The sequence below is a fragment of the Cryptotermes secundus genome, unplaced genomic scaffold (genome assembly GCF_002891405.2).
Source record: "Cryptotermes secundus unplaced genomic scaffold, Csec_1.0 scaffold1705, whole genome shotgun sequence".
NCBI classification, from domain to species: domain Eukaryota; kingdom Metazoa; phylum Arthropoda; class Insecta; order Blattodea; family Kalotermitidae; genus Cryptotermes; species Cryptotermes secundus.
Window position 1 is genome coordinate 1,862,859 of NW_019718639.1, and position 24,139 is coordinate 1,886,997.

At 45.3% G+C, this 24,139-nt stretch overlaps 1 protein-coding gene across 3 annotated transcripts in view; it reads left to right on the forward strand.

The window, feature by feature from the left end:
* Nucleotides 1-216: 216 nt before the first annotated feature.
* Nucleotides 217-24,139, forward strand: part of LOC111863856 (cyclin-dependent kinase 5 activator 1) — a 40,761-nt gene continuing 16,838 nt past the window's right edge. The window contains exons 1-2 of one of the 3 annotated variants that reach the window (XM_023850606.2): nt 217-1,125; nt 1,522-2,451. In XM_023850606.2, coding sequence (XP_023706374.1) covers nt 1,681-2,451 — 771 coding nt within the window. In that variant the 5' untranslated portion in view covers nt 217-1,125; nt 1,522-1,680. Of the gene's footprint in view, nt 1,126-1,155; nt 1,226-1,521; nt 2,452-24,139 lie in introns of those variants that run through there. The other 2 variants (XM_023850614.2, XM_023850624.2) reach the window with 2 other exon arrangements.

Here is a 24,139-nt window from a genome sequence, read left to right on the forward strand (position 1 = left end):
TCCCTCCCTCTCTTTTTTTAAGTTTCATGAAAACTTATCGAACGAGAAGGGGTGGGGATAAAGGATAGGGCAGTTCGTTTTCCGCGATCTCTAGTCTACCCTTCCAGGCGCAATGAAGAGATCACGTGATCTGGTGTACACTATCGACCACTGTCATGTGACAGGCGTTGCTACGGGCGACGTGCCGTGGAGGGGCGAGAAGCTCTTTGGGCTGGGTTTTTTGGATTTCACCAGAGACTTGTGTCCGAGCCAGTTCCAGGAGCACTGGAGGGGCACGAGGCCCCAAGTCGTGTGGTGACGTGAGTGTTCTGAGATTCCCGTCCGAGTCCACATTTCGACACCAATGTTCGGCGAAACACTTGAGTTAGTTGCAGTGATGCCACTGCGTAACTGTATATGAATGTACGCTTTAGGAAATTCCATTCGCTTAGACCAAGTTTCAAGTCTTTAGGGGATTTCTGGGTTTGCGTTAAAAGTAGAATTATATTGATTTTTGGGGGGAGGGGGTGCCAATCCCTCTGCAGCCCCAGAGTTCTGTGATCGACTGCGATCGCCATGTTTATTCAACCTGTTTTGAAAGTTGAAACGTTGTAGAGGCTCGACGTCGCACGGGAAGAGAGAAGCACTGGATTAACACCCGTCGGTACGCCTGTTTCCTGTTCATCAGTTGCCTGATATTACAGTTCTAAATGTCATATTCGAGCTCAAAACATATAGGACAGGAGAGAGAAGAACGAGGACTCTGATACACCGAGAAGGAGAGTTAGTGGCGTCATAGAAGCCCTTGTGTACTTGCGGGAGTTAGGAAGTCAAAGTTTGTCTCCATCTGGCTTCACGTTTTGAAGTTCTGGTTGCATTACAAGAGAACAAAGTCCAATTTTAGGGTGCTCAAGTGTACAGACTCTTTGGTTGTGATTTTGACGGACAGTGTAAGACAGTGCATCCGTCACATCCGCTATCTGCACGTTGCAGACGATTGCTGTGTAAGGAAAAAACATTACTGAAGAGAAAAAAATATATATATATGAATGTGTGAGACAGAGAAGAAAGCACTGCCTGCTACTGGCCGCCATATTGATTCTACAAGCCTCAGGTTTGTGAGCTACAGTCCAAACAGACCGAAAGGTTTGTATGAAACAGTACTATAACGTTGACTAAAGAAAATATTTCAGTTAATGAAGCGTTAACAAGGTGGTGATTCCTAAGGGATAAATCAAGGGCAAAGGTGAGGGAACTATTATTTAATATCTAAGGGATAAGACTAGTATAGAAAGTTGAACATTAAGATCAAAAATAATTTATGGTCATCAGATCCCTTCGTTTCAGTGTAAATGTAGACGATTTTCGAAAAAGGAAAAGAGATACTGCGTTGAGTGGTTTGGATCCTGACATTTTGTACCAATAAACATGGTTCTCAAGTACCACCCACGCCTTTGAGTATCAGGGCTTTCGGTATGGCTGCAGTGTGCCTCTGGGCTGCTATATTCATTTTAAAACATATAAATATTTCCCATGTTTTAGGGTAACCAGGCGCTGAAGAACCGACCGTTGGCTGCACTTGTGTTTCCAGCGCAATTAGCAAGAACCCAGCACTTCACATGCCTTAGAGGCGTTGAGTGCCGGTGGAGTGGAACTCCTGAGGACTCTGTGGCGACGACGAACTGCAGCAGCAACAGAAGGATGGGGACAGTGTTGAGCTTCAGCCCTCGCGAGAGGCGCCCCGTCTATAGCAGTAACAGCGGTGGCGAGTTCACGCTCAACAACTTCAGCTACGAGCAGCTTAACAATGCCAAGAACCGCGAGAACAAGGGCGTCACGGCGGCAGTCGGCGTCGCTAACAATACCAACTCCAATAACCACCACAACCACAATAACAACATAAACGAGAACTCCAGAATCATCTCTGAGAAGAATGCACTGGAGAAGAACTTTAAGAAACACTCGTTATTCATCAATGCACTCAGCTGGAAGCGATTCTCGACTGCCAACAACAACAAGAAGAAGCTGGACAACAAGAACAAGAACATGTCTGCCTTCCGACAGCCGCTGGTGGACAACATCCACCCACTAGTGGTGGACAAGAACAAGAACATTCAGAAGGGGGCAGCCATCTTGTGCTACTTCCCAGCCACCAACAAACCAACGTCCTCTACAACCGCGGCCATAGACTGCCAGGACATTGTCCGCGCCAACAACAACAACAACACGAACCACCAGCACCAGCACTGCGACAAGTTGGCCCCGAAAGCGGTGCTGCTGTCGAACCTTGCAGCGAATCACCAGCACGTTGCACCCAAGAAGACGGTGATCCAGGCCTCCACATCAGAGCTGCTCAAGTGTCTGGGCATCTACCTGCACTCCAAGTGCTACCGCCTCAAGGACTTCCAGGCAGGGGACGCCGTCATGTGGCTGCGGACAGTGGACAGGAGCTTGCTGCTGCAAGGCTGGCAGGTAAGCAGCTTCTGCACTGCTCACTTTACTCTCCAGAGACGTGCAACTCGCGGACCCACGAGAGTATTCTCTCATTCCTGCCGCTTTCCTCCTCTTCAGAAATGGGCGGCGACTCTTCTGGAAATGATTATCTGAAAATTGATTATTAAATACCGCGTGTAAGTTTCCAACAAATAACTTAGAAATACATGGAGGTAGCACGACTCCTTCACAGTATGGAATATCAATACAGATTAGAAAACCTCTTGCGGCTGATTTTTAAGCACCGTCGATTTGGCAACCCTGTTTGCTTTGTCTGTTTTGTCAGAGGCAAATTCATTGAATTTATTCAAATTTCCTTACATAATATTGTGATACGGGCCACGCGGTAGCGTAGTTGGTTGATGTGCTACGCTACAAGCCGGAAGGTCATGGATTCAAGTCCCGATGAGGTCGCTGAAATTTTCAATTGACATCATCCTTCCAGCCGCACTATGGCCCTGGGGTCGCCTCAGTCTCTAACAGAAATGAGTACCAGGAATCTTCCTGGGGGCAAGGGACGATCGGCGGGTAATGCTGACAACTTCACCGCCATCTGTGAGCCGATTTTCTAAAGAATGTGGGAGCCTCGACGTCTCACAACCCTATTGGCCTCCACGGTCTGTTATAAGGATAGTTTTACTTTTTTAACACTACAATATACCAATATTTATGAACTTTCTGACTCCAGTATTTATTCGCGCGCTTTTGCTTCGCAGATCTCGCCATTGCGGGGCATATATCTGTATTCTGTATCAGGAAGAGCATATTAAGTTATAACGCAACCCTCGGGTAGATACCTAAATTGCGACATGGTCTCTGTTGAACACCCTGCGCCAGGTTATGTCCATCCACCTGCATGCTTCATCTCCAAACTCCTAAATGGATTCCTATACATTTTGAAGTGTCTGGTATTAATATCTTCAGGAGAGTTTAATTTCCGACCAGTATGAATCATACTCAACACGGAGCTCAAACAGAACTAATCCGATTAAAAAAATGCTCATCGTGAGAGAAGAATTAGCAGATAAAAATTTGTCTTCTGGGACGTGACGCATTAGACATTTATCAACGTTTCAGAGAAGCCTGATTTCTTCTCCCCTGAAGAAGGAAGCAGTAGGTTCCTCCGAGAAGCTGGTAACTTTCTACTATGGCACGGCACAATATCACAGGGCAGTAATCTTGTGCTGAGAGTTGTGAGATCATGTCAGCTCCACAGGTTTCAGACAGAGAATTGAGCTCAATATGTGCTCTATAGTCGGTGTAACAGTCATCCGCAGACGGCTTCATTCTGTCACTGCTCTATTTAACGAAATACAACAGTAACCGTTTCTTATTCTGGACCGTGTAATGTTCTCAGGCAGAATGTCGAGAGGAGATTTGTCTCTACAATAATTCCAGATCAGGACAAATGGCGTAAGATCATCACAAGATCTACCCACGGCAAGATGGAGTAAGGCTCTCAGCAGCATCATCATCATCATCATCATCATCATCATCAGGAATCGATTATCTGCCTGTCTGAGAGATGGGTATTTTTTATTGCTAGTGGGGTGGGACTAAGTCCCTTGTACTGCGGCCACTTCTGGCCTATTGTACCAGCCCCATATAATAGGTGATGATGGTGTTTGTGGAGCAATTGGTGGAATGAAGATTGGCAGAGGAAACCGAAGTACTCGGCGAAAACCTGCCCCATCGCCACTTTGTCAACCACAAATCCCACTTGACTAGACTCGGAATCGAACCCGGGCCGCCGCGGTGGGAAGCCAGAGACTAAACGCTTGACCTATGGCGCGGCCTGAGAGATGGGATGCTCTATCTCCAATTTGGGGTGAAAATGCGAAAATGGAGTTTTATTATTCTCCCTACTGTCTCACCGTTTACCTTATTTTCAGATGTGAGATTTCAGTATATGATTTTTTTGTAAGTCAACGTTTAACCTGCCACTGATTCCCTGACTTCAAACCCAGTTCCCCGAAAACTGCTGTTGATGGACACAGCACAATCCAATACTTAGGTGATGATATTGTCATCTGTATGAGTATGAGTGACTATCGACGGGGTTTGGATTGGTGATTCGGTTTACTGATCACTTTACCACACAAGTCGGAACTACAAGTAATTACAGCGCTACAACTAATCTCCATACTTCACTAACCACTGTCGCAAACACTAAGTCTTCTCTAGCCTGCAGTGTCTCCAGCAGATGTTTCCTGGTAACGGATGTTAACAGTAGAGATTATTCAGCCACCCAAGCTCAGGTTCTTCCTTCCTGCAAAACTGCCTCTTAACTGGCTTTATTCCTTACTTGTGACATCTCAGCATGGACCACACAGGAAAACTGCATATTCATTGTCGCGAGAACGTGTTTACCATGCCGTTGCTAAGAAAATTCGCTCGTATATTTGTCGTTGCATAGCAACGCCTATACACGCTACAATATAGTCTCGATACTGACAACGCCGTTACATAACTAAAAAGAATACCGTTATGAACTGTTCAGGTTTATGTCGTTAAGGCCTCGCCCTATGAATCTCAAGAATATTTTGGTTTCTCTGTCGTCATTATCTTCCTTCCAAATTCGGTCCTTCCTGTCGGACAGGAATTCCGGCGGTGGAAAGAGGCTGATCAAGTCCCTCCAAAATATTTTCAAATTCCGTTGGCATCCCTGTATCCCCTCAATTGTATATGTAACTTTCAGTGTGTCTCTGACGTCAGAATGAGGCTGGATTATCGACTGCCGCAGTGTTCCTCCCAAAGCTAAAAACTTTCAGCAGATAAACTCCTGTGTTGGACCCGATGTTCTCACAGCTGCCATTACAAAGATTTCTATCAACTTGGGTGTGACACCGTTTGGTCCTTTAGAATCCCATCGACGTTTCGGAAGAATATATCGCCTCCGTCTTCAGATTCAAACAGTAGGCCAACAGGAGAACGTTCTACGACAGTCAGTAAATTCACCAATGTGTCAGCAGTAAACTTGCCTTTGGGACTTTACATCTGCTGAGGTTCGCGTGAGGTTTCGGGAGTTGTAACATCAATTAATGATTAATATGCTGTTTATATACAATTCTTTGGAAGACAAGCTTTGCTTTCAGTGTAGAGGGGCAGCGGCTTTTTAACAAAATGGCAGGTTGAACAGGACAAGCAGAAGCATGAGAATCACTGTTCTAAAACTTACAAAGGATTTATGCGTATGTATGTGTGTTATCTGCGTGCATGTTATGTCTTTCTTGCGCCTTATTACTTTCCACGTACTTACACAAGCGGCTCTAGGTTCAAAGCTACGCGTGCTGAAGGGTAAAAATGTGACTTATAACGGAGAAAGGAGGGAAAGAGATAAAGGTATGAAGGGATAAAGAAGTAAGAAACGTGCGAAGGGAGAGGATACTAATGAAATAAGCTCCCGTTGAATTTCAATGGGATCACTTAATAATATTTTTTTTTCCTTAGTAGGGTGGGACTAAGTCCACTTGGTAATGCGGCCACTTCTTGCCTATTGTACCAACCCCAGATGGTAGGTGAGGGTGATTGTGGAGCAACTGGTGGAAAGAAGAATGATAGTGGAAACTGAAGTACTCGTAGAAACCCTGCCCCAGCGCCACTTTATCCGCCACAAATCCCACATGACCAGACCCCGAGCTCGAACCCGGGGCCGCCGCGGTGGGAAGCCAGCGACTAACCGCTGAGCTATGACGCGGCCCTTACTATTATTTAATTAACTTCTCCCCCTCTCTGTCCGTTTAAGATTTTTCTAACCAAAATGCTGTGTTTTCCTCGCTACAATTTTCCCCATAAAAACGAACTTGCAGCTCGTAGCGGGAAACAAGTGGCCTGTAGTGGACACAGAATCTGGAAACACGGCGCCTCTGTTACTGGAATACCTGACCCGCCTGGCATTTGTCCAAATGTCAGAGAGCCACGTCACTGCATGCACAGGCCTGGACTTGTTTTATTTCTACTTAACGACATCGTCAAACTCTGTAGCACGGAATTCTAGGATGATTAGTGTATAATGAATTGGAAAGGATGGAGAAAGAACAGAGGCGCTTTCTCGGCGCATCCCGGAGGAAATGAGAGGTACTGCTTGTCTGTTGTTTAACCATAGATTCATGCCAGAGCACCAACTCGACCCCCGCTCCATCCATAACTCTACTTCAATATGTATATATCCCCACGAACAGTAAACTTGGAGTGGAAAGAAAAATATTTTTCGCTAAAACTCGCCAAAATTTCTCTCGTCAGTGTTCTCCCGACGATAGATATGAAGATTAATATCTTCTTGGATGTGAAGCCGTGCAGTTTGGGAAGTAGGTACGAATGTTTCGAAAGAATCTTCTGCCTCTACTATAAGGATGGGAGATAGAGGCAGCTTATTCTCCCTAAACTTCGGCAAAGAACTACCAGACTACAAGGCGTCATAACCCAGAAGAAGGTAATTTTCAAATGTCATATTATTGAACGCCGGGCATTTTAAACCATAAATTAACTATGATAAATTTCTGGAGTTCAAGACTGCTCCTACATGCAGCACCTAAAATAGAAAATATTATCACAATATTAGTGACTATACACGGGGTTTGAATTGGTAATCGGATATATTGAGCTCTTTGATACAGCGCGTGACTACACTTTACATTTCATTTCTACACATACACACACGTATCCAGTCACGTCTTCACCCATCGTTACTTGGCAGCGGCTTCCAAAGACGGACATTCCCCTTCCTCTGGGCTCCCGAACTGTCTGCGACCACAGCTTCTAATAGCAATAGCTCACAAGAATTGAACCCCAGCAGTCCTCTAATTCACTCACTCACTAACTGAAACATCTAAACTGTCCTGCTTACGTTTCGGCACGAACCTCACAGAAAACACCGTCCCTCTGGTTCTGTTTACGTGTCGCTGCCTAGTAGTGGCATTGTATAGTCGCTTATTTCGCGGTCGTTACCTAGCAACGGGACCAGATTCCACAATATTATACAGAAATTATGTCCGTTATAAGCTGATTCCAGAGAAAGTCATTTGTAATTAAAATGAGTACGGAACGTATAATGGAACAGTAAAGCTTAAACATTTGTAATAATAAACGGTGATGATATTCATGCGCATTTAGACTGCAGCATCGTTGTTATTCAAATTCAACGCATGGCCATCGCATCATTAGTTCGGGAAATGTCGGGAACGACATTATGCGTAACTGACTGTACATACTTCATTAAGAAGAACAATATCAGACATATATATATACACCACAAGTAGTCATTTCCTTTTGTTGCTGGATAATCTTGAAATTAACACGCAGCATATACGGATAATTTTGTTGAAATATATGATATATAACAGATGATGGAAGGTGTACTTGTGAAATTAAATCTAGGATTGCCATGGCAAAAACTGCATTTAGCAAAAAGAAAAATCTTTTTACCAGCAAATTGGACTTAAATTAGAGAAAGAACCTAGTGAAGTGCTACATTTGGAGCATGGCTTTGTATGGGGCTGAAACTTGGACACTTAAGGCAGTAGATCAGAAACATCTGGAAAGTTTCGAAATGTGGTGTTGGAGAAGGATGGAGAAGATCAGTTGGACCGATTATGTGAGAAATGAAGAAGTGTTAATTAGAGTCAGTGAGCAGAGGAATATCCTACACGAAATAAGAAAACGGAAGGCTAATTGGATTGGTCATATCTTACGCAGTAACTGCCTTCTAAAAGAAGTTATTTAAGGAAAGATAGAGGGGCGGATAGAAGTGACCAGAAGACGAAGAAGATGTAAGAAGATGCTGGATGACCTTGAGGACAGAAGAGGATATTTTCATTTGAAGGAGAAAGCTCTAGATCGCATCAAGTGGAGGAACTGTTTTGGAAGAGACTGTGGACCTGTCGTCTTCACAGATTACTGATGAATGAATGAATATTTTAGTTATTTGTGGAAACGTGAGTTCAAACAGCCGTACATACATTGTCACGTGACTAAAGACGGGGTTTGGATTCGTGACTCGATTTATTGTGCACTTGTACACACAATTCGTAACTACACTTTACAGTTCATTGCTACACACACATTAGTGTTCTCAGTCTCACTAGTCGTTGTCTGGTAACGGTTCCTACCGATCGGGTTTCTTCAGCTTCCTTGCCCACATCCTTTCCGGCAAATATCCCACAACTGACTCATTAGTCAAAGTCAAAGTCAAAGTCACATTGCGACTGACGGTCAGTCGAGTCGGGGTCAAATACCTCCACCGTGACCATAAATCATTACTACCCCTGTCCTATTTATAACAATCCGACAGGGACCGAAGAGAAAACACCGCTCCTCTCTTGCTGTTGCTTATTAAGAATGTTGCCTAGCAGCGGGTGTTGTTTCGTTCTTTCGCGATCGTTACCTAGCAACGGTCTCTGTATGCTATAATAAATTGCCGTCGTACAGGGTGGGGCGCAGAAACTTCCTATTTTGAAAGCGAATAAAAGAAAAATTATTGCTGATAGACAAAATTTATGTTTAGCTAATGAAAGAACATACTTTAAAGTTTTAAATCATATAGTTTTAAACAAAACATCTTGAAGGTGGTGGCCACCGCTCTCTATGCACTGAGGCAACCGTTTTCTGAAGTTCCCCTCTGCACGTTCCAACATGTGCACCGGAATTTGGGCTACTTCCTGCCGAATAACATTCTTCAGCTGAAGCAGGTTTGTGGGGCGATGTTTAGAAACCTCTGCCTTGAGGTATCCCCATAAAAAAATTACAGGGCGTTAGATCACGGAATGTCACCTCGACGCGACATGATCCGTCCGGGGAACTTTGCCCTCAAAACTGTCATCGAAGCTCGGGCTGTGTGGGCCGTGGCACCATCCTGTTGGAACCAGACATTTCCTAGATGCATTTCTTCAAGAGCTGGTTAGAAAAAGTTTCTAATCATGTCCACATAACGCTGTGAATTGACAGTAACTGCATGATTGTCTTCTTCAAAAAAATAAGGGCCAATAACTCCAACTCTCGACAACGCACACCATACTGTCACCTTATCACTGTGAAGTGGCCTCTCATGGAGCTCTCTGGGATTGTTACCACTCCAATAGCGCATATTCTGCTTGTTGACATATCAGGATAGGTGAAAATTTGCCTCATCACTGAAGAAAACAAGTGCGTCAGGGGGTGAAGTTTCCAATAACGTTTCACACGCCGTTATTCGGTTCTGTAAATCATGTGGTGACAATTCTTGCACAACAACCATCTTACAGGCATGGAAATGAAGATGTTCGTGAAGAATTCGGCGCATTGAACGATTGGATATGTCCTGGGCGACTGCATGTTTGCGAGCGGAGCGTCTTGGAGATCTCAAAATCGACTGTCGAACTGCCTCCACATTTTCTGGCGTCGTAACGGCCCGTTGTCGTCCTGATGACTTTTTCACCACACCCCCAGTTGTCCTAAAGTTCTCTGCCCACAAATCAATCGATTTCCGGTCGGGAACCGGACCTCTGGGCTTAATTCCGAAGTGAGTACGGAACGCACGCTGCACCGCCACGTAGGAATGGTTGTTCGAAAAATAGGCTTCGACAGCAAACGCACGCTGCTCACTCGTCCACCTCATGTTTCCTACTGAGGGGTATTAGACAGAAACTTCCGCGACTGCTGCGTTCGCCGAGCCTATCCCCACTTTTCTGCGACCTCCCCTCCCTTCACAATGTGTCTTCACAAAAAGGAAGTTTCTGCGCCCCACCCTGTATTACCGTCACAGATGTATCAAGTGTCCACTCGTGTTATCATGGCTGGTCGACAGAATTTTACTGAGCTGGTCTGTATAGACACCTTCTATGTACATGTTTTGTTAAGGAAATCAACTTTTCAAGTCTCCATGACCGAAGTCAATTTCCCTGATAAACACTTCCTGCACTACATAACAGAGATGACACACTGAAATAAGAGACTGTATGCTCAGTACGCTCATCCGTGATCTACTCCGCAAAGTGTTACCGCTCGCCTGTTTTTCCTATGGTAACCCGAAGTTGAGTTATTTCAGGGGCTTCACTCACCACTGCAAAGCTATTATGTATTTATTTATACTGTAGCGTGTCGAGCCGTTGCTATAAAACGACCGCGGGATGGACGGATATACCAGGGCCTTTCTGGGAAACGGCTTGGTAAACATGTTCGCGTTGTTAGACAGCAGATCCTTAATAATACAACAGTTCAACTACAACAATGGAAGAGCTGTTTTCTACGTGGTCCGTGCAGCGAGGTTATAGGTGAGACGAGGTTTTGAGGTCAGTCAGTACTAGAGCAAATGCTGAGTTGGCACCCAATTCCACGTTGCACTGCATGTCTCACATGCAGCCCTCCCATTGTTAACATCAAAATTTCGCCCTAATATAGCCCTCCCAACGTTAGCAAAAAAAAAATGATTATATGCTCTATCTTTACCAGAAGGACAAGCGGGTACTGCCTGGGAACCTTCAAAATGTGAGATATAGTTTCTTATCCCCCCCCCCATTGTAGTGTCTCTCACTACCACCCCTACTTCTTCTTCTTCCCACAACTTCTGAGGTTAGTCAGTTGAGAGTCGGTTCTGTACTGAAGTCTGTGAAGAGAAGACTTGACCCGGAGGCAGAGGAATAGCCATTGTAAAGCCGTTACCAGGAAACGTCTAGTAACAGACTGAGAACACTAGATTATGTGCTCTAGTGAATTGTCCTCAGATGTTTCATATCCTTCAATCCATGCAAGAAAATGCCAAACAGAATGAATGTATAAGGGGTGGGCCTTCTTGGCCCTTGCACCGCGGCCACAGTGATCTGTTGTGCCTCCTCTTCCGATTATCCCCTCAACAATCCTGCGCTTCGAATGATTTTGTACGTAGGGACGTCGAAATAGTCACTTGGTTCCATAAAATATTGACCCAAGTGACTCAATCTTAATAAGCTAAGGCCTCACATTCGCACAGGATATGTGTGGCTGTTTCATTTTCTTCTTGACACCTCTCACAAGTTGGACTGTTACTTAGTCCCAGTTTGAAGAGGTGTCCTTTGAGGTGGCAGTGCCCTGTAAGTAGTCCTACCACCCATCTTGCCGAACAGAAACTCAGATTAGAACTCCCCACTTCCCTCCACGATTTTCCCAATTCATCCTACAATTCCACGCTATATAGCTACTCACAGCATCGTAAAGTAAGCCAAACGAAAAAAAAAAAACTGTGTTTATGACGTCAGAGTCGCATTCTGCCGCCCCAGGAAGCAGTTCCATTATCACGTGCCACGTCCCCGTTGTGGCCGGATTTGGCGTCAATACGTGTCTTTTCGAACGGGCAAGGTGCAAGTCGCTCTCTTCTGGCCCAAGGGACACACAGAAAGCAGGAAGGGTAACTAGGCAGCAGACCTGCTTCGCATTCCGGCGTTCCCGCGTTCCAGCAAACAATCCTATTTTAACGGCATTTCTATTTTGTTGGCCTATTTTGCTTCCTTTAAAAAAATAAAATTAGGCTTCTGTGCTCGCGTTGCTGTGTCTATGTAGCCCCTTATCGATGCTAGGCAACGGTTCAGTAAACACGTTCCTGCGGCAAATAATACACAAGTAACAATGTAAGAATTTGTGGACGCATCGTTTTTTATGCCTCCCGTGTCCTATCAAAGGAAATTAGGCAATTAGTTCTTCCCAGAACTTCTTGTTGTCATTGATTACCGTTGCAATATTTAGAGTACATGTCGTCAAATGATGGCGTGACTAGCGACTGATGAATTGGATAGGATTTGGAAGGAAGCGACATAATTGTGGCATTATTCCGGCATCTGCCTGAAGGGACTGAGGAAAACAATGAAAATGCAGGGATAGTAACTCAAATTAAGCGATGATTGCCTCCTGTCACACCCTTTCCATTTCACCCTTCACCAATCATCCCATTGATTAATGACACAATCTGAGCTACTGAATGGAAGGTTCGTCAAACCAAAACTAGATTGATTTAGGAAAACATAAGAACATCGACGTTTATTTACTTTATCGTCTTTCCTTTCTGCATTTTCTTTCCTCCTTCCTGTTTGTGTTTCTTTCTCAATTCTGTGACTACGGGACCCAGTGCGGGCCGGTTTCAGCTGGTGACGCACATCGCTGCGTCATCGTTATAAATTCACTAGACTGTATTAAACACAGTTCCGGTGTTCAAACCCACTCACACAGGGATGTTTTTTCCGTAAGGTTTCCTATGCAAGCTATGACGTGCCCTGGTTCATAGAACGGATATTTCAAACTCTGTGTTCTAGTGGTCAGAGTTCCTGGCTACAGATCCAGAGGTCCCAGATTCGATTCCTAGCACTACCAGATTTTCTGAGAAGCAGTGGGCCTGGAAACAGGCCCACACAGCCTCGTGAGGATAATTGAGGAGCTATTTCAAGGAAATAAGAGGCTCCGGTCTAGAAAACCGAAATTAACGGCCGTGGGAATTCGTTGCGCTGACGACGTTGCACCCTCTATCCGCTAAAGTTGGCACTAACTTCGCCGACAAGCGGCGGTCGCTCGGTCGGTATAGTTCGCCTGCGGACTAAAACAACGGAGTTTGTCTGTTCATATATGAAAATTCGTGTAGCACGAACATGAACAGATAAGTAACGTCCTAACTTACCGACAGAGCAGTATGCTGTATAGCGCGAAATGGACCGAGCTGTAATTGAGGCCGTTACGCGCCTAAGCCAGACATCGGAATTTCGGAATCAATACCAGATGAATTAATTCGAGATGCGTGGTGGACAAAATAACGCTGCAGCAAGCATTTATCAGAGTTTCTTTGGTTTTCCCCCGCTAATCACAATTCCACCACTGCTCCACATTCATCTATCACCGAGCCCTGACCGGACAGCATATTGTCGCATTTCATTGCCGTTCCTCGAACACGGCGCAGAGCAGGTTGTAGTAGCGGTAAAGTTTTAGACTCACATTCGGGAGCTTCTTGGTTCGAAGCTCGGTCGGGACATCGGCTATCTTCACTGAGCATTCAGTGGTATAAGCAGTCTCTCTCGATAAATCTGCGGATTACGAGCTAGATGTCAGGGGGTTCGAATTCCGGCGGATGCAAGTCTTTTTCTCTTCCCCCCAACGTCCAGACCGTCTCTATGACCTCCCCAGCCTCTTATTCAATGGGCACCGTGCGCAATTTCATGGGGTTGAATTGGCCAGAGCGTGAAGCTGACCACTCATCTCCATGCCCATCCCCCATACGTCTTGATCGAATAGTGCTTATAAGCACAGGGATAGCTCTCTTGTTCTCTGGGCAATTATCAGGATATTAACTCGCTTAGACTAGAACCGCTTCCTGCTAAATCCTTGACAACACATCAGTGATCCTGCCACCCAATGTTATGCTGTCTCGATTATTCAAAACGTCGCTAAGTAATCCAATAAAAAAGGCCATGCCATAGCTCAAGCGGTTAGTCGCTGGCTTCCCACCGCAGCGGCCCGGGTTCGATCCCGGGTCTGGTCAAGTGGGATTTGTGGTGGACAAAGTTGCGCTGGGGCAGCTTATCTCGGAGTACTTCGGTTTCCCCTGCCAATCTTCATTCCACCAATTGCTCCACAATCACCCTCACTTATCATCTGGGGCTGGTACAATAGGCCAGAAGTGGCCGCAGTACAAGGGACTTAGTCCCACCCCACTAGCAATAAAAAAGATAATAAATTTGTGCCTTTACCTCTGATGCGGCACTTGGCTCATTGTGAAAAAGCGAGTTTAAATTTTAACGTAGAAGGGACGAATGGTAAATCAGGAACTGGGATGGGTGTCAAAGGAGGCAGTCGCGTCCATTTAAATGAAAGAAAAAAAAAAAGGAGCTGCAAGGACCGAAACGTTAACTCGGGGAACCCCGTGCCGACCATCAAACCCAATGCTCATTGGTCGTACAGTTCTCTGAACCTTTGCACGAATTCATATCGACAGGTACAACAAACGGAGCTAAATCCCTGGGAATTAATTCGTCAGCGTGCCTCTCTTTTTTATTGCGAACGAGGGCATTAAACAAATAGTTGAAACATGGCGCTACTGCCGCCGATATATCGTATGGGAGGGCGTAGCCATGGAAACGGACACCGCCCTTCATTACCGGCCCCTATCGCGACAGTAGGAAAAAACAGATGAATACACATGACGCATATAGACGGATATATGCAAGTATTCAAAACCCTTGCATTATTTCACTGAGCAAGATATATGGAGCCTAGGTGCAGGATCGCAACCGCCACGGTCTCCATAAACAACACTTGAGGTGTTGTAAAACTATTGTTTTGTGATTTATTTAACGAAGGTCACTACACAGACTCGTTCACAGCGTCGAGTTGTAACGGTTACAAACGAATGACCAACTGGAAGGGATTTGGAAGGAAGCGTTCGCGATATAATTGCGACAATATCCCGGTATTATCTGGAGGAATTTAGAGAAAACCGTGAAAGATCTATTAGGATAGCGGGTGTCTCGGTAGAGATTTGAACCGAGCACCTCCAAAGTAGAAGTCTAGGGCGTTACCATTACAGCAAGGTGGTCGGTAATTCTGTTCATATTGAAGTTTGTAGACCCGTTACTGGGTAATGACCTCGAAATAAACAACGAAACAACATCCGCTGCTAGGCAACAAATTCTCAATAAGAAAGCATACCCAGCAGTTACCGAGTAGCCTTCGCATACAAGCATGTTCCCACGAAAACGACTGGAATACAACAATGAACTGTGTTTTCTATGCAGTCCGTGCTGAGATATAAGGAAGACAACTGGAGCAAGAGAAAGTTGTAAGTTAGTCTGTGAAGAGAAGACTTATTAGGTGAAGTTAGAGCCACTGAGTAACGTAGTGAACGCTGAAGCTGAAGAATCTCCACTGTCAGAAGCCGTTACCAGCGAAAGACTGATGAAGACAAAGCAGACTGAAAAGACTTAGAGGGTACTGTAGTGATTTGTAAAGTGTGGAGATCAGCGATGGCGTTATAATTAATTGTAGTCAGGAGCTGTGTGTAAAAGTGGTCAATAAATCCAACCCCTAATCCAAACTCCGCCTATAGTCACTCCCTCCCGTGACAATATAAAAATTAAACCTTGCTAACATCTCACTTTGTATAGGCCTAAGACTGGTCTCCAGAGTCGCACATATGGCGCCCCTAGCTTCTTGAATTAGTTTTGGTTTAAAGTCGAAATTTCATTACCGAGTGGATCACGATATTTGCGACGGCAAAAACAACGATGGAAAGTTCAAGACCTTCTTGAGATTACAATAGTGTGGCATGCAGACCCGCTGATAAGCAAGAGTACAACAGCCGTTGCTAACTAATGGCTCTGCAAAGAATCGTATTTCCACGGCAAAAATTGCACTGCAACAGACAAAATGTGTTTTCTATGCGATCCGTGAAGAATCAATATAAGCAGAGTCAGTCGGTTGGGAAGTTAGTGAGTAAGAGGATTGCGGTTCAGTTTTGAGCGTTGTTGCTGTTAGAAGCTGCTAATTGAGGCCGGGAAGAATTCAGGAACCCAGAGGAAGGAAAAAGTCAGCCGTTGAGAGCCGATACCAAGCAACGGCAAGTGGAGATTGTAACAGACTGAGGAAAATAATGTGTCTGATAGTGAAAGGTAAAGTGTAGTCACGCGCTATATCAAAGGGTTCAATAAATCCAATTATCAATCCAAAACCCATCTACAGCCACACTGTAATCGCGTGACAAAAATATGCATTAAGGACCAAATGGTGCAAATTGCATTAAGACAATAATTATATAAGGACAGTATGTTCCCTCTTCTTTTCATCTTATTATTATTATCATTGGAGGGGGTGGGTTTCCCCATGCACCGCGACCAGTTTGATCTATTGTACGTCCCCCTGTGATATTCTACCAGTCTCCATACCCTACCGGTACTGGTGCGTGCCATCAGTCCCGACTCAGACAGCGAGTTCGGCCTCTACTAGTTCAGCGGTATCTAGATGCTTCCCCCATCTACCAAAGGCGTTAGAGACTATTGTTGGGCGGTAAATGTCAGTTATAATTTGGCTCAGAGGCCTCCTTGAGGCATGAGGTTCTTTTACGTGCCGTAAAGCTACTAGACGGGACCCACGGCTTAACGTCCCTCCCGGAGGACTTGTTCCCTGAATTTTTCCGCCCTTAAAAATTCCACGACCTCCGCCGGGTTTGAAGCCGCGTACTTTGAGTCATGAGGTGGGAATGTTACCCCTAGACTACGGAGGCCGCTTCTTCTTTTCTTAAGTACGGACCACAATGGGAAATGCCTAATGCGAAAGTCACGGGTCCTAACATCGGATATAAGGAAGATGCCAAACTCGCGAATGCTACGGGGACAGGCCGTGGTCGGTGGCAGTAAGCGTGCGCACTCGCGCATGAGCAAAATGTTTCACACGCCCTCTGATCTGCAGGTACGGTAATGAGAATGAGTAAGAAGCGCCAGAGACACGCGTTACGTAGAATTAGTAACGCAGGCCGAAGTACGGGGCTGCGTGTGCTACCCCTTGACGTCAAGAGGGGCGCTAATCCCGTAGAACTGAAATGCGATGAGACTTTTGGCGTTCCCATGGGCGGGACGGGGGTACACTGTGCTGCTCACTGTGTGTTCTTGTTCTGGTACTGGTCCGTAACATGAAGACACACCCACACACCCACACACTCCTTTACCCCTTGCCATATTGGTTCCAACTTCTGTCCTTACTATCACGCAGAACTGGGGCACGCGGTAGCGTAGTTGGTTGAGGCACTATGCTACAAGCGGATTCGATTCCCGATGGGATCATTGGATGTCTCAGTTGACCTAATCCTTCCAGCCGCACTATGGCCCTGGGGTCGACTCAGCCTCTAACAGAAATGAGTACAGGAATCTCCGTGGGGGTAAAAGGCAGCCGGCCGGCGCGTAAGGCTGACAACCTCACCGCCATCCGTGAGCCAAATGTCTAGAGAATGTGGAAGCCTCGACGTCTCACAACCCTATGGGCCTCCACAGCCTACTACATTATGCAGAACGGATATGATGCTATTTACATTCCTTCTGTTGCAATAAAGTCACAAAGGGCGCAGCATTTCAGTTATTGTTCCAGAATGCGACTTTGAGTAATTCGGTACAACATACAATCCTGATGCCTCCTTCCCCAAACATGAAGATGGAAGCAGCAGACTCCTCTGAAGCGTTCCTTTCTATTTACCAAATAACCAAATTAAGATCGCGGTACTCTGGTATGGTAAGTGCCAACATTTTGAACCTGATACCTCCATCTTCTATCCTGAAGATGGAGGCAGTCTCTATAACGTTGGCACAAGTTACACATGCCAGACGACACCAATCTTCACACTCACCGCCATAAGAACCCTAAAACCCATATAACCACACGTCCTTTGCCGCAGCCTATTCTGTCCTAACGCGCAGTGGGCAGTCTGCAGATGGTTCGGAAACAAATTGCAACACACAGCCAGGTGAGGGAATCCCCGCAGGTGCAGTGCTACACCGCACCGCGCTGACGTTTATGAAAAAAAGACGCGCAAGACTCACACAAGTGACTGAATTCTCTTTCGCCAACCAAACAGGTACACAGAAGAGTTCTGCCTCTCGGATATAGTCCTTTGAAAGTCACCCAACGTTTCGGAGGAACACGTCGCCTCCATTTTCAAAATCGAAGAAAGAGCCAAACATAAAGCAAGCCAAACTTAAACGAGAGTTGGCTTTAAACGGGATACACAGCGTTACATGCCAGAAGACAGAACTCCTCATGACCACCGCTGTGATAATGCGAAAACCAAATAAACATGCATTATGCATATCTGCTAAAAGAGATTGCATATATTTAACCATTCATCCCGTGTCGTGTCCCGTAAAGTTGGTATTCCATCAAATATAGGCTACGTGAGATTTGAGATTCTCAAAGCAGTGAATGTTAAGTTTAAAGACCTTTGGATTTTCAAGCCGTGTAGTCTAGCGTTTCCGGCCTAGAAACCCGAAATTAACGGCCATGCGGATTCGTTGCGCTGAAAACACGACACCCTCTATCCGCTAAAGTTGGCACTGACTTCGCCTACAAGCGACGGTGGCTCGGTGGGTATAGTTCGCTTGCGAACTAAAACCACGAGTTTGTTTTGTTTGCAGTTTACAGTTTCGGAGAAACCTGCTGGCTGAATATTCAAGCCATAAGGCACTGAATTCGATTTTCAATAACGGCTTGATCTCCGTCACCTCAATGTACACCATAAACACAAGATAAGGGAACCACTTTAATGTAAAAAAAATCGTTTTGAAGTATTTCGTGCCCAGAAAAGTTGTATAGATAAAGGCTACAGACCTAATAAAAAAGAAATGCACAAGAGTCCATCTCACTGCACTGGTATTTATTTACTTATACTTTATTTAACAATGCTAACATTAGTTACGATCTATGTAATGTCGAACGACAGGATGACTCTTGGATAATGAATTGGAAAGAGCGTATGGGGAAGAGATCTTTGTGTAATCAGACCTACTACCGTGGCATCTGAGTAAAACGCATGAAACGTCAGTCAGAATAGCCGGTCTCCTGGGCAAGATTAGAACCCGGGACCTCCAAGTTACGAAGCAGGCACTCACTCGCGACCTTCGCTTCATGATATGGTGCACATGGCCCGCTTGTGGTCAGCCTATTGGCGATGTTCAGACTTTGGGTCCTACGGCGGGAGCGCTAGTTAATTAACTGGTTGGTTCATTGGGATATTTAACGATGCTGTAAGTACTACTACCGTCGAATCAGGTGAAAGAATGATTATGCACAGTCGAAAAGATCGTGGAGCTTCTATGTGGGACCATCTACAACTCGAGGCTATGACGCTGCGGCTTCTCTCCTAACGCCCGGATTTTGTTTACAGTCGCTGTTTTCATATCGTGAGGGACAAGCTGGCACACTGTCACCGTGCCGGATAGTTCATGTTTACCGTGTCAGCTCGACTAACATTTTGACAAATAAAATACAAAGAGTTACTTTCTTGGTTCAGTGGCATTTCATATTATGGCACGAGATGCGATCAGATAATGATGCAACGTCTGCCACCTCCAGCCAGTCGATCATAGATGTTAGCCATTTCCTTCAGGCTTACGCTAACCATTTCTGCACGCAGGCGCAAATAGAAGAGATATGATATAGAATAGGCTTGAGGGCGGGAGGGAGTGCATGACATTCCAAGCTATCGCGTTAGCTAAACAATAAACAGTGGCATCCTCGCAAAGACCAGACTTAGGAACTTCTGTTGCTGTGTGAAAGACACGTTCACGTGTAATGAACGAAACGCAATATCAATAGCCGCTAACCACTTTTACTTGGCTTATATCCCCTCCTCTTATTCTTTGATTCTTTTAATTTTCGCTCAAATTTGCAATGTTCTTGCATGACGTATATATTCCATTGCCAAAATGTTAACGATATCCCCCTGTCTTCAGGAGTTGTCTAATGCTTCTGATGAAAATCATGCGTCTCCATTCCGCCCCCAGGATATCATCAGGATGGCTGTTTACGTGCTGGGCTCTCTCTCCCTCCATCATTCCGCCTCCACTTCACATTTATCTCAGCAAGAACACCTCAATCAATCATCAAAATTTATGAACCACCGTTATTCCCAGCAGACGACGCTGCAAAATATCCCACCCCAAGCTCTCAGCGTCTGTTCTTCGCACAACTCCGTGAGAGTCTACTGTCTTCGACGCATGCGCGCCTTTGGGAGGAAGACGACTTTAAAAAATAAATTATTTTGAAGAGCATTATCGTGTGAAGTACAATGCCGTTCACTTCGATAGAAGTTCACCGATACTTCAGTCGTTTTCCGCTTGTTTCTTGCTGATTGCATGATTGGCCCATACTTCGACCCTGAAGATGGAAGCAGTACGTTGATCTGAAACGTCAAAGGACTTCTTCCTGATGCATGGCGCTACATCCCAGACGACAGCAGTTTTTTTATTTTAAATTTATCAAATGAAATGTTGCACCTGCTCAAGCTGGTTCGTTCGCGGATTTCTTCTTGTCTTCTACCCTGAAGATGAAGGCGATACGTTCCTCCGAAATGTCGGTTAACACAATTTCTACATGGCGCCACATCCCAGAAGACGGCTTTCTTCATAGTCACCGCCGTGAAAACTTCAAAACTTACATAAATGAAACATTACTTTAAATGAACGACCAAATTGATACTGTAGTATATTTTCATATGCAGTTACATAAAAATGTATAACTGATGCCTACAGTCATATGAATACTGTGACGTATTTGCGCTATGCAGGACACCCCCTCCCCCGCCAGCGGGGACGCAACACCTTCGGAGCGTTGCCGTTGCTACGGTAATAGGCCAGTCAACACCCCGCCCCCTCCCGTGATGACGTGACCATTTATTTATGAAACGTGTTTTACTCGACTGGGTAGCACTTCTGCTTCGTATTTTTGGATGATCCCGGGTTCAAAACTTGGCCCAAAAACCGGCTATCCTGGTTGTAGTTTTCCGCAGACCATACACGTAAATTCGAGGGTGTCTCAAATTAGATCACGATCACTTCCTTCCACATTCATTCCCATTCATTATTCACTAATCATCCTGCCAATCGACGCTATACGTATGGTCTGAGCAAATGATAGCGTCGTTACACACCACAGGTCATTACAAAGAAGCATGAGCATGTGTCCCCGTGTGTCCGGAGCAGGGATTGGCGCACTGCATCAGAGCACTCGAAGCGCCGCCGCAGAGGCCGCAACCGCCTAGCCAGAAGATTCTCTGACTGCACACTCTCACTGCTCAAACACATCGCACAAGGAGGCACAAATAGCAATGCCACATCGGCCGCGCAACTCTCCACCACACATCCGACTCAGTAGGGTGTGAAGTCACTAGCTTCCCACCGCGGCGGCCCGGGTTCGATCCCGGGGTCTGGTCAAGTGGGATTTGTGGTGGAAAAAGTGGCACTGGGGCAGGTTTTCTCCGAGTACTTCGGTTTCCCCTACTAACCTTTAATCCACCAAATTCTCCATCATCATAATCACCCGGGGCAGGCTACAATAGGCCAATCAGTAGTCGCCGTGCCGAGTGGATCCAGTTGGACTCCACTCCCCACTAAGAGAATTTATTAATTAGTAGGGGGTGATGTAGGGTTCATTTTCCCACTCCGGACTTTGGCTGTAAGGCGTCGAATGACAAATTGACTGATGCACAGCAGAGGGTTTGGAATGAACTACCTCGAACTGACATAGGCACTAAGTAGGATTTGAGGTTGTGACAACGGTGGTTATGAAGAGATTTATGTTCTGAGATATAACGCCATATAGTCCGCTGAAAGTCAACTAAATTTTCGGAGCAATATGTCGCCTCCATCTTCAGGGTCGAAGAATAAGCCAAGCAAGAAACCAGCTTGAAAGGAAGTGGCAAAGAGAGGTCCCAGAAGATAAAACTCTTCACAATCCAGGCACTACTTCGGCATTTGTCTTGAGGGACTGAGGAAAAATACGATAAACCTGAAGCAGTATAGCCAAAGTAGGAGAGTCGCAGAATTCATTTTTTTAATGTTAAAGTAGGCGGTATATGTGGTTACAATTATGATTAAAGGTAGGATGAACCTTGAATTTAATGCGCTGGATGGACAGACGGAGGAACATCACCGAGATATGGCTGTAGCATTCCCTGCCTTGAACTAAATCTGGTTAGAATCGGCCAAGGATTTAAAAAATTACATCATGACGTTCATGGACTCGGACGCCGAAAAGCTATAAAGATTTTCTTTCCTCAGTATATATTTTAGCAGAATGAGAGAACAAGAAACACGTGAAATGCTGTTTTGTGTAGCTAAGGGCCCGTCGCAGACAAAACACTCAACGCTCCAGACCCCCCACCCCCGAAGTAGAGAAACACTGATGATGTAAAACAAGTCACACAATTTCTTTGCATGCTAGCAAGCTGAATAATGCAATAATGAAGTTGATAAGAGCGAGGTTCAGAGCTAAACCAAATGTCTGTGTTGTTTAAAAACAAGATAAATTTTCTTCAACATTTGAAACCGTGGTATTTGTTTTCGTGTCACCGAATTCTTACTCTGAGGGAAGAAGAGGTTGCTTCTAAGCAAAGAAGACAAGACTAGAGCAATATTCAATGAGCTGAATTGAATTAGATTAAATCTCTCCTTCTTAACTTCGAGGTGGACAGAAGAGGATGGATAACACAGAAAATTTTCAAGATACGCAACGGCTTGATCGGCGGAATAAAACAGAAATCACAAGTGAAAGATGCAAATTTGTCCCTGCGCCTAATTAAGCACTACGTCATGAAAATGCATGGGTAGGATGGGGAATAGCTGAGCGAATTATTATTAGGTGACTGATTAGCTTTACGCCCCAGCCGTTCTGTCCCACGGCACACATTTGACAGCTTGCTGGTGTATACGCTAGCAGGAAGAAACAGACTTCTTGGCACAACCGAAATATCAACCCAGATTCCAATTTCGGCCAGCCTGTAGGATATTTGCTATACCGACCGAGCTATCGCAGTTCTAAGACGAAGCTAGTCTGAATGTACTCCCCTAAAGCAGGAGAAGCGCAGAAATATCTGCGCTGTTCCTACAGTAAGGCGAATTTTGTATGTGCAGTAAATGAACGAGCGAGCTAAACTGCAGTACACTTCCATACACGTGTTACGTTTCAGTCTGATCAGCGAACAGGAAGTGGATGTTCCTGGAACTCGCTGGATTTTCTTGGATCTCATAAACGCATGTGCAATAGCCCTACTGCTGTTCTGCAAAATGTCCGTCCAGTCACAACGAACGGGGCGCCTGCAGCCGCACAGCAAGGCAACACGCATCTCCCAGATGTCAGAGAAGTTGCCGAAGGAGCACGGGGAACTTGAACAACACAAATCGAGAGTGAATACTCGAGCACAAAATTAAGAGCGTTTTCTTTCAAATACGAGTACACATATGTAGCATGGTAGATATTTATGAATATTTCGCCGAAATGTGCTGCCTCCATGATCAGAGTAGAATAGTGAGCCGCGAAGGAAGAAATTGTTAGTATTACAGTTAGGGATATATAAGGACTAGGGCTAAGAGCAAAAAACTTGCAGTGGTGTCCTTCCAGTGGTACATATTTACCAGACTACACTGTGTCATATACCAGAACATAGCAATCTTCATACTCACAGCCATTAGGACCTCGAATCTCACAGTAATTCTACACGCCAAATCATCTCTGCAAAGTAACCAAAACTCCTTTACCCATCCACTGCAATTTCCCCACCGCCACGTAACATACAGGTGTGCCCTTACTCAATCAAGCATATACAGGACATCCATTTCTGTTCAGATTCGCTGCTCGACATTTGCGGAGAGGCCAAAACAAGAGGCAGGGACAGGGCATTAATGCATAAATTACACGAACCTTCCATTCGTCGGCCTTAATTTTGACTCGTCACTTTTGGGTAGACGAGTAGGTTTCTTGGGCCCTGTGTCTAGTTTGCTGTACACGAAGTTATATTTCCTTAGGGCGCTGGATACCGGCATCAGCAGACACTTAATTCAAGTTGCGGAATACAGAAAAAAGCCGCTAGGGCCCTCTCGCGACCCTGCGCAGTACCCCTCTATGAGACGCTATTCCTCATTTCATTTAATATTGCCATTACGATAGCTGTACGAAATCAGTAACGATAAATCAACATCATATTCAT